Here is an 11,499-nt window from a genome sequence, read left to right on the forward strand (position 1 = left end):
GCAGACCATTCGGCTTCCTTTATTTATGCTTCTTCCTCATTGAAATATAAAAGACAGTAAGGAAGGACCGTCGTGGAAAGAATGTCACCCTACCCTACCGCCCCTTTCTTTTTTGGACATAAAACTTGATTAATAAGTGACGGAGTGAATGAGCTCATTATTTTCTGGAGGGCTGGGCGATGCCTTTTGACACAGCACCCCATAAATGGTAGTGTTGTTCCTGACGCCAGCATCAGTCTGCCTTTTGCCCGCTGTTAGGGAAGGGGTGTTGTGGGAGAGCTGTGGGGATTGGATCACTTTTTGTCATCCACGGTACTTGCCCGCCACCTCGAGTCCAGCTGGGCCTAGGCAACCCTGGCACCGCCTTTTTGGACGGTTTCTACACAGCCCTTCAGTCTGGGCAGCGTCTCCTCGTCCTAGGGACACCGCCCACCCCAGGCTGAAAGCTCCTACAGTCCCCTGGGAATGCCTTTACCACGCAACATTATTTGCCCATCTTTGCCAATCTGCGCTTTTTTTTTTTCTTAGTGTAATCATTTCTCTAACTTTTATTTTTTTATTTTTTTTTAAAGATTTATTTATTTGTACATACAGAACTGGGGTACAGACCAGAGGCTCAGGGGCGGTGAGAGCCTTCACCAGAGACAGAGTGGGGAGCAGAACAGGCAGATTGACGAAGTACACTGCTGAGGGGAGCAGCGGGCGGGTCAGGAGAGGTCTGCCACGCCATGTGGTCACCTCCGGGGCAGGTGGGAATTGAACTCATTGCGGAAGTGGCTTTAGCTTCTCGGTGCAGTGCTTTAACCCGCTGTGCCACCAGGGAGGGCCCTCTAACTTTTATTTTTTAACATTTTATTTATATATCTATTTACATTATTGTTCACTTTAAGACAATGTTCACTTCCCCTGTCCCCCACCTTGTCCACTCAAATCTGTGAGTGCTTTGAGGGCAAGAATCAGCAATGATTCTGGTCTCTGAATTCCCAGTACTGGGTCGGGCACACAATATTGTCCCCTAAAGGCTAATTGGAGAATGAACAAGTCCTGGCTTTCCAAGCAGCATAAGCCAAATTCAAGGTTCACACCAGAACCTTCGACTTTGACCTCACCACACAGGGTGCTTGTGGCCAATTGGAAATACTTTAAATCTGACTAACAATAATAATATCGGTAATTACATATTATGTAAATCACATACATATATTTCAAGCATTTAATAAAACATATATAATTAAATGTATGAAGTAATATAATTACATAATTATAAAGTATATAATATACATATACAGAATCTCTGATCCTCAGAACAATCCTTTAAGCTTAAGGTGATTATCCTCCTTTTATAAAGAGAGTTGAGGCTTAGAATAGATGCAGGGTACTTATGGTTAAATCTGCACCACAAATGAATCTCAGTTTGAAAGTGTGGGTGTTGTGCAAATCTATCAGATTGTTTTCAAGTCCCATCTCAGATCCTCTGGAGCTTTCCTGCTGTTTATTTCACCCCACTGATCTTATTGCAGCTTTGGTATAACCTAAGCGAGCTTTATCTCACTTATCTTAAGCACATGCTGAGGTTTTTCACCTTCTAGCATCAGCGCTTATGGCTCCATAACATGGCTCATGGGACTGCTGGCTCTCCTCAACACCCGCACAAGTGCAACACAGGAATTCAGAGACATTTCATTGAGCAAATCTTTGACCAGTGGGGTAAACAACTGCTGAATACATGCTTCTCTCATTTTCCCCTCAGATAATCTGATGCCCCTCAGATATTTCATACAGCTTTCAAACTATCTTACAGGATCAAGCAACCATATACCTCTGGGAGTGACCAATTTTATGTGCATTTTTGCAATATCTCTTTTTGCCCACTTTATAATGCTGATCCTTCACTCCTGGTACTGGAACTCACCCTTTCATTTGAGGAACTTACACTCTAGCAGTTGGTACCAAGAGTGACCCCAGAACACAGCCCTCAGGTTGGGATTTTATTTCTATTTTTTTAAGGTTAGAATTTTAGAACTGAACTGGTCAGTCTGATGGCAACAACCACCTACTGCTAGTGCTAAGTGAGGGGTGGCATCACAATCTGTGGTGGAGTGGGATGAGGTAAAGGTAGAGGTAGAAGGTTAAGGTGTTGGGCACTGATAAAGACACTTCTCTTTATCAGTAAGAGAATAATGGTAATTACAAGGACTATGGAGTGGCTTGGCTTTTCTTAACTTTATTGGAAATCTTGAAAAAAGAAAATGATAGGGTTACAATAGTCAACTGTCAACCTACTGACACTGTGAACGCTAGAAAGTCTCTATGGTGGCTTTGAAGGAAATTCTTACTTTTCTAGACTTGAGAGCATTGGACTGAAATCAGTTCCCAGATCTAAATGGAAGGGGGGCAACGTTTCCCAGAAGACGGACCGCACAGCTCAGCGAATGTCCCTGAACTTCTAAGTTGTACCTGTGCCAGCATTGAGCAAGGCCAGTAGCGCATTCTGTCAAAGTCAGTGCACTGATATAAAATGAATGGATCACTGAGTCCTGGGATGGAGATATTGGGGTGGAAAACTCTTGGCTAACTCCACCCCTCAGCTCACTTAAATTTTCCATAGTGGCAGAAGTGCTCTCTTCCCTTTTGCTAAAGGAAAGCAAGTCTTGTTTAGAGAATATAATGATATCCTACCCAACATTGCTTCAGATCAAGGGATCAATTTAATTTAAAGAATTTGGAAAATTGTATTATTTTTTCCATTACAAAACACAACACAACAAAACAAAAACAGACAAGTATAAACCAGAGATATCCTACAGGGGATGGGGAGGGAGATGGATGGGAAGGAGAAAGGGAGGAATGTGGGAGGCTGTACTGATGATGTGTGGGTGAATTGGGGGAAAGTAAGCATTGCTTTAAAATGAACAACAATGTAAAGAGATACATATAAATTAAATAAATTTAATTTTAAAAACTTGGGATCAGTCCTATTAATCAAAAAAAAAAAAAAAAAGAACTTGGAACACATGACTAGATACATAAACCTCATCATGAAACCCAGTCACCAGGAAGTCACCAGCCTAATAGAATGGTGGAATGGCTTATTACAGGCGGAGCTAAGGCTCCAGATAGGGGAAACACACTCCCTAGTATGAGTCACATTCGTCTATATTCACACATCATGGCTGTGTGTGTGTGCGCACTTGTCTCTTCAGGTATCCTCTTGCATCTGTTTTCCTGGAGAACACTGATTAATTTATCAAGGAAGGGGTGAAAGAATGTGTGCCTTTATCTTGCTATCACTCTTTTAAAACATGAAACTACACGTGTGTTACCCTTTCCATTTGTACGTATTATATATTATGCGAGGAAAAGCGTTCTAAGAAACAGTATCTTGATAAACTGCTGTGAAAACCAAGTGAACTTTTGATCTGGCATGTAAGACATATGGAAACTTTCACTCTGTCTTACAAATAAAAAGCTTTTAAATTTGAAGGAAAAAGTCTCTTTTCGTGGGTATCAGCAAATTGAGGTCGCTGGGAAATTTTTTGTACCCAAAATGGGAAAGATAAACAGGAAGAAACAAAATTACAACTTGATGGCCCATGAGCAGAAGTCTCAGTGGAAGCCAGAGTAAGAAAGATGAATTCCTGGGAACTCAGTGAGGAAGTCTGGGAGTTGAGAACTCCAGGCACCCCGGCCTTAGGGGAATACACCCACACCTTTACCAGGAGAGTTTTGCCAGGATCTCACTGAAGATCAGAGAAAAATCCCTTTATGTTTCTGGCACAGGGATGGGAAAATGAATCATTTTAGAATATACCGGAACATTCTGTTCTCAACAAGGTCTGCCATCATGAGAAACTATTTTACCAGAGTCTAACACACTGAAGTTTTATCAGAGCCTAACTAACCTAGGGGAAGGAAATCCAACTCCAGTTCCCTCTAGCCATCGTGGACCTCTTGAGATAGTGTGGAACTAAGAAGTCATTGAGATTTTCATAGTACAGGGACACAGCCTCACTAAACACAGAGACTAATCAGAGGACTATTGAGTGGTTCCATAACCCTCGTCATATATCACCTGTTTACTTCAGTTCCTTTCATACAGTAACTCATGCCTGTCTTCAACAACAAAAAAATTTCCAAAACATACTAAACGACAAAAAATTGTTTGAAAAGATAGTAAGACTCTGTACCAGAGCCAGATATGGTAGGAATATTAGCACTGTTATATGGGATTTAAAAATAACTACCAATACTATGCTGAGGGCTATAACAGAAAATGTAGGCAACATACAATGACAAATAGATATTACAAGCAACATCTTCTGGAGCTGTTCTGTCTTTTAAAGAGAAAATGCAAAAGGCCAAGATCAATACCAAGATCAATAGCTGGTGGTAGCCAGCTTCCAGGTCAAATTTTCCTCCTCCTTAACCCTAACCACATGCAGGGAATGTTCAGGCATGTAAATGCCTCAGGGGAGGGTAATACAAAGTTCTGTGAGTGAACACTTCAGAGATTTAGTTAACATCAGAACAGGCCTCAGCCAAGCCATCTCTCCTCTCTGGCTGCCAGTTTCCCTGCTTAAAAAAGAAAGTGGTTTTAGATGTTTTCCACAACACTTTCCAGCCCTGAGCTAGTAGGGATCTTTCCGTTTCTCCAATGAGCCCTGCTCTCTGGTTTCTAGACCTTTGGACATGGAGTTCCTTCTGCTTGGACCACTGCCCCCACTTTCCTGGTCTACTTTTCACTACTCAGCTTTTGGTTTCGGTATAGAATCACTTTCTTGGGACAGTCCTTTTGACCAGACTTAACTGCTCCTTTTCCATGCTCCCAGAGCCACAGGCAACTTTAAGGACGTCCACATTTAATGATAATTTTCTGCTTCATGTTCCTTCCCTCTCAACTGTAATCCCCTTGAGAACCACATACTAAGGAGAATACTGCGCCCCAGATTTCCAGGGGAATGGCCCTAGCTCTGTCTAGGGCTAGGAAAATTCCTGATTCAAATCCTCTGGTAAGGGCTCCATCTAAAAGTTGTGAATAGGAAACACCTCATTCATTAGTTAGAACAATGTACATTTAAAAAAGATTAATAACATTAGAACTTAATCCCTTGCTAAGTAGCTTTCTTAGCAAGGACCAGAGTCTCTTTGTGATCTTTTAAGGTGTTTGTTCTTAGAGGGAGAATGTAAGATCTAGTCCCTCAACCCAAGAATCCCTTAAAAGTTAAGGCAGAGAATTAGAAATGATCATGATTAACATAGACCTTTGAGCATCAGGGTTGGAATTTTCCATTCTATCAACTGGAAGGCAAACACTTTCGGTACTGCCACCTGCCTCCTGCCTGGGGCTGGCTGCTCTCACTCTGCACCCACATTCAGCTCCGCCCAGTGTCACCCAGCCATTGCCTCTCTGCCCATCAACCTCAGAACCAGCTCAGGCTGTGCCAAGGTGAGGATGCCCCAGCCTGGGCTATGGCTGAAGAGACTCTGGGTATTCCTGCAGGTGGCCCTGCATGTGGCTGTGGGCAAGGCGCTGCTGACACTCTTTCCCGGAAGAGCCAAGCAGCAGCTCCTGGCCAGGAGCCAGAAGACTGGTCTGACCAAGAACCCCCACTTCTCCTATGAGAACTGGGGCCCAACCTTCTTCAGCACCCAGTATTTCTGGTTCATCCTAAAGGTGTATTGGCAGCGACTGGAGGACTCAGCTAAGCAAGGAGGTCTGGCCCCAAACTGCCCCGTGGTCTGCCTCTCAGGCCAGAGGTGCAACATTTGGGACTTCATGCAAGGTCAGGAGGCTGGTACAAGCTTGAGAGGTGGGAAAGGGGTGGTGGAAGAGGGTGGGGAGATGGCTTGGTAAGTCCTGAGTTCTACCACTCTGACTACTGCTTTTTAGGCTTTTTGTCCTCTTCCTGCTTCCTGAAACTAGGAATTCTCCTGGGTTCTGTTTCTCTGAAGGGCATCACAATTTCCCCAAGCATGCAAGTAGCAGCCAGACACAGCAGCCTTCTCTTCCTCTAGCACTGCTCATGCAGCTGTGCAGGAGAGTCTGGGGTGCTCTTCACCCTGCTCTGCCCCCTCCACTCCTTCCATGACATTTCCTACAACAAGCCGAGGCCGACTGTCCCGGACTAGGTTACCTTCCCTTATATGCTCTATTTACGTCCTAAGCTTTTCTTTATTACACCTATGCTGGATTTGTAATTATGTTTGAGTATTTGACTAACGTCGATCACCCTCGCTAGCCTTAGAAGACCATCACTGGAACCCTCGATGGTGTCCCCATCACTGTGGTGTGCTCATGTAGCTGCTCAGTAAATATTTGTTGAAGCACTTGTTTTTTCTCTCTTCCAGGCAACAAACCAGTTCTATCTGTTGGGATTTTTAACAACCTCCCCCATCAGTTTGCTCTTCCTGCCAGGCCTCCTCCCTGTCTTGTCCTCTCTTCCACCCAGTCTGTGAATGTTGGCCCATTACCTTTCATAGGCACACCCCTGGCCAATACCCCGCCTCCTCACCTTCAGCAGCTCCCCTCTGTGTTTGGGGATGAAGTCCAGGCTCAGTCCTGAGTTCAAGGTCTTTCCTGGACAGTCTCCACCTTTTCTTTCTTTCTTTTTTAAAGATTTATTTATTTATGCATACAGAACTGGGGTACAGACCAGAGGTGCCGAGGGTGAGAGGATTCACCAGAGACAAAGTAGGAAACAGAACAAGGCATATCAATGAAGTACACTGCCGAAGGGAGCAGCGGGTGAGACAGGAGAGGTCTGCCACGCCATGTGGGTCACCTCCAGGACGGGGATCAAACTGGTACTGAAAAGGCTGCTGCTAGCTTGCAGTGCTGCACCACCAGGGAGGGCCTCTCTTTTGTTTTTTGTTTTTTTTTTTTAAAGATGTCTTTATTTATACACACAAGAGCTGAAATACAGGCCAGAGGTGCAGGGTGTTGAGGGGACCCACCAGAGACAGAACGGGGAGCATAACAGGCAGATGTACTGAAATACTGAGAGGAACAGCAGGTGAACAGGATAGGTCTGTCACACCATGTGGGTCACCTCCCAGCTGGTGACCAAACTGGTGTTGCAGTGGCTGCAGACAGCTTCACAGTGCTGTGCTTTAACCCCTTGCACCACTAGGAGGGCCCAACTTTTCTTTCCAATGCTACCTGCAAACTTCCTCATGCTCACTTCTCACGCTCAGCTGTTGGGCCTTGTATGACCCTTGTATGGACTTTTCCTTCTCTTTGCCTTTGCTGTTGGTCCTTCTCCTCCATTGCTAACTGTTAAACCCCTCATCCCCGAGGGCCCAGCTCTCACCTGTTCCTTCCCTAAAGCCATCTCAGGCCCCACGTGGCCAGACACTCTCTCCTTCTGGACTCATGGCTGGTGGTCTGCACCTGTCTCAGATACTGATTGTTCCTTCCCAGCATCTGGCCACTTAACCTAGTATGATCTTCCTGTTTAATGGGGAGCCTCTAGAAAGAGCTGTGTCTGACTTATCTTTGAATCCCCAAGGTCTAGAAACAGCAGATGGGGCAGAAGAGGAGACTGAGCAGGTAGTTAACCTAGGTTTTTCAAAATTTGTCTTTTGGAACCCAATGCCACAGATATACTTTGCTGACTGGTCAAAGTGGTTTGGGAAACCCTACTCCTATGGCCTACTTCGGAAAACACATTTTACACATGAAGATCTAAAATACTTGGAGAAGCCTTGAAGCTTAAAAACAAACAAAACTTGAAAAACTTTGTTTAAACATAGCACTGAGTTTCCTAAACACACACACACACACAACTCCCCACTTTCCACTTGAGTAAATGTCTATCATCATCATATTGGTGCCAAAGAATGCCCTTGGGAAATGTTGACCTAGTCTCACCTTCTCATTTTAGAAGTGAAATGGAGAAAAGTGAGGCAGAGATAACGTAGCCAGCGAGTGACAGAGTCGGACCCATAACCAGGACTTCACCTTGTTTTTTCAGTGCACCAGCAACCATTCATGAGGCCCTCCAGTGTGCCAGGTCTTCAGCTACATGCCAGGGACTCAGTTTCATAGAAGCTTGTTCCTCACTCAAGGAGTTTGTGTTTCCACAGACCAGACGGGTGTCATAAACAAATCCCTATAGTTTTGTGTGGTGGGGGAGGCAATGAAGATATGAACTTTACTTGCAGGGATTGGTAAGTTTCCTAGAGAAGCTGACTCAGGGGCTAAGCCTTGAAGATGAGGAAGATTTTTGTAGCAGAGGGAAAGGCAGGAGATTTTTGTTCTTTAAACGACAGTACACAAATGACATCTATTTATTCAAGTGAGTGAAGATAATGACTTTTATTGTGCATCTATTATATGCCAAACACTGTGATAGAACCAGGCCAATTTGCTGAATATCAATAATTTAGGACTTCATGAAAGGTTAGGAACATGGTGCTTGAGAGGTACTTAGAATGGGGGTGCAGGAGGAGTTAGGTTGAAAGGCTCTGACTTATACTCCAGCTTCTCTTTTGAGATAATCAATCATCTTCTGATCTGTTCTATGACAGCCAAGATTGTCATGGCTGTTGACTCATGACTAATTCATGGAATGTATTCGCTTCTTTTAACTGTTCACTTTCAGTGGGCCAGTTTTCACTGTAAAAGACAGCTCTGTTGGTTTCTGCCTCCTGTTGTGGAATGGAACCTGGGACCCAAGCATGGAGAGAGAAGAAGATTGGGAGACTAAACAGAACTCTGTTTATAAAATAGATTTGACACATAACACGTTGACCCTGAACTAATACGTACAGGCAATGCAGAAATCAACACAAATGGCCTCTGCCCTGGCAGATCTTGTAACTGGGAAAGGAGATGTTGCAGTGGGAAAGGAAGCCAGAGGATTTTAGAAGAATTGGGGTGGAGTAGGGGGGCAACGAGGGGAAGGCTTTCTGGAGAAGAGGATGCAAGTTTGTTGCCTTAAGACAGTGAATCCTTGGGGTGAGGAAGACAATAGTAGACGGCCAAGCAGAACACAGGGAAGGGACAGCAGAGATCCAAGCCATCGGGGGGATGAGGTATGGGAGGCATGAAGGGGTGAACTGAGACTGGTGATCCATCGAGGAACAGAGCTTGGAGGGACCTTATGTGTCTTATTCAAGAGGGTAGGTAGACTTTATCTTGAAGATCTTGCTGCACTCTAGAAAGGTTTACAGAAAGCAGCACATTAACATTAATGATTAGGTTAGGTTGGCCCATTAGAAAGAGATCCTGTAAGTGCTTTAGAATGCCACTAGGCCAATAAAAAACTGTTGTATGCTTTGGGTATCATGCCAATCTCATTTTACACACAATCTAAAGCAACTCTTTCACTCTTTAGCTATAAAAACCCAGAGAGGTAAATTACTTAAAGTCACACAGTGCATTTTTGTAGAACTGGAACTTATGCCTACCAACCTTGCACTAGTGAACTTTGTGTTATTAGGTAAGAAAGGCTTAGGGAAATTGTCAGCCTGCTCCTATCCTCTGCTTGGAATTACACATGTGTGTGTACACACACACCTCTCTCAGACACAAACTTAGCATGAAACAGTCTTTAACTGTCATGTTGTAGTAGAAGGCAAGCCTGGTTGATTTATTTTCTGGGTACCTGGCAGTTAATCTGAAACTGGATTTCAGCTCCTGTTTAAAAATCTAAAGTCTGCCCAACGTGTACTTATGAAGTGTCATCTTGCAACTGTAAATGTGATTTCTCTGCTGCAAAAAACTGATGTGGATGATAATTTACTGGCCTGAAGGTCATGATGGTGGGTTTGAATCCAGCCCTACTATGGAATGTTTTTCCATTTATGCAGATATATTTGACTTGATGGTCCTTGCCTGACACTTCAAAATGGCGTTCTCTGCACCATGGCCTGTGGACAGGGACAGGGTGCCAGTCCTCGGCACAGCCACCCCCTTGCAACTCCTTTCTGCTATCAGGAAATTGGAAACCTATTTCAAACTTTGTCCACAATATCACTCATTGTCCTCAGTCTCTTCAGGGCCCTAATCAGTGGTGTTGAGATTGTTTTCTAATTAAAAAATCAGAAGCTCCCACCTCTGCTAAGTCACAGGCTCCAGGATTCAGCCCCACACTACGCCTGGAGCTGAGAAAGAAATGAAGGTAATAGAGTTAAATGCAGGAGTGAAGGTGGGGCTCACAGGAGAAATGCTATATGTAGAGTACTGATTTATGGTGGCTCCTTTTCTGTTTCAGGCAACAGGCCATTGGTGCTGAATTTTGGAAGTTGCACCTGACCTTCATTTCTTTTCAAATTTGACCAGTTCAAGAATCTTGTTGAAGATTTTAGTCCCGTGGCAGATTTTCTAATAATTTACATTGAAGAAGCACATGCATCAGGTACAGAATGTTCCCTCTCTCTCCCTTTCCTGGACCATTTTTCCTCTCCTTCCTGTCCATAAGATCCATCTTGAAGGTGGGAGGAAGAGAAGGACAGTGGGCAGCACTGCCACTCAAGCGTTTCCTACCTTCCAGTTCCTGCTGGGTTTGTCCACCACTAATGTCATGTCTCTGCTTTTGGTTCAGCTACATAAAGCAGAAAAACAAGCAAGTGGGTCTAGCTGGGAGAACACCTAACATTTTTAGTGGATAAATAGGGGAGTCAAGGAATGGAGCTAGTAAGAGCTTATTTCGACCTGCAGGGTGACAGGTAAATTGACCGCTGGGTAGTGATTTGTGAGAACTATCCCAAGACTGTCCAAGCTGAAAGGGACACTGGCTCCTGTCAGTCCATGGTTCCCAAGCTAAGTGTTGGGGACCACACTAAGTCTGTGTTGCTAAAGCTGCTGGTCTGGGGACCAGATGTTGAGAATCACTGCCCTAGGTTAGTTTTCACCTACAGTAAGGATCCTGACTAACGCCCTGATCAGGTGGTCGCTCAACTTCATTACTTCCTTGGAAATATTGGCACTTGGAGGGTTTGTTAAAACACACTGGTAGTGACTACCTCAGAGTCTCTGAGTAGAGTTGAGGTAGGGCTTGGGAATGTTCATTTCTAACAAAGTCTGGGTAATCAGACTTTGAGAACTGCTGCTCTAGGTTGGTTTTCACCGGCAGTAAGCATCCTGACTATAACCCTGAACAGGTGGTAGCCATTTTTCATTACTTCCCTGGAAATAGTGTTCCTTTGCTGGCCAGCTGTTTGTGAGAAATTCCTCCCTTACAAAGGACATGCCCTTCACTGAAACTTTGACAGCTTGGTCTAAGCTCTTTGTACTTTACGAAATGGACACGCCACATCTGCATGATTTTCATGGGGATTAAACCCATGAGGTTAGCCCAACTCTCAAACCCAGAGTGAAGAAGGCAAGAAGTCATGTATGACCTGTGGAATTGGGGTAAGTCATTTACTTGTCTCCCCACAAGATGAAAGGATACTGATTCACTTGTCACCCAACCCCTGTACGAATTCATGTCACAGAGTTCAGTAAAAGTTGGGTGAGTGACATAGTGGGAGCATAAAGGACCGGGGGGGGGG

The 11,499-nt window shown here is 44.4% G+C and overlaps 1 protein-coding gene across 1 annotated transcript in view; it reads left to right on the forward strand.

Moving 5' to 3' along the window:
* The first annotated feature begins 5,452 nt into the window (after positions 1 to 5,452).
* Positions 5,453 to 11,499, forward strand: part of DIO1 (deiodinase, iodothyronine, type I) — an 11,364-nt gene continuing 5,317 nt past the window's right edge. The window contains exons 1-2 of the mRNA XM_004679028.1: positions 5,453 to 5,783; positions 10,218 to 10,361. Of these exons, the coding sequence (XP_004679085.2) occupies positions 5,453 to 5,783; positions 10,218 to 10,361 (475 nt within the window). The remainder of the gene's footprint in view (positions 5,784 to 10,217; positions 10,362 to 11,499) is intronic.

The sequence above is a fragment of the Condylura cristata genome, unplaced genomic scaffold (genome assembly GCF_000260355.1).
Source record: "Condylura cristata isolate star-nosed mole 26May11 unplaced genomic scaffold, ConCri1.0 scaffold00008, whole genome shotgun sequence".
Lineage (NCBI taxonomy): Eukaryota > Metazoa > Chordata > Mammalia > Eulipotyphla > Talpidae > Condylura > Condylura cristata.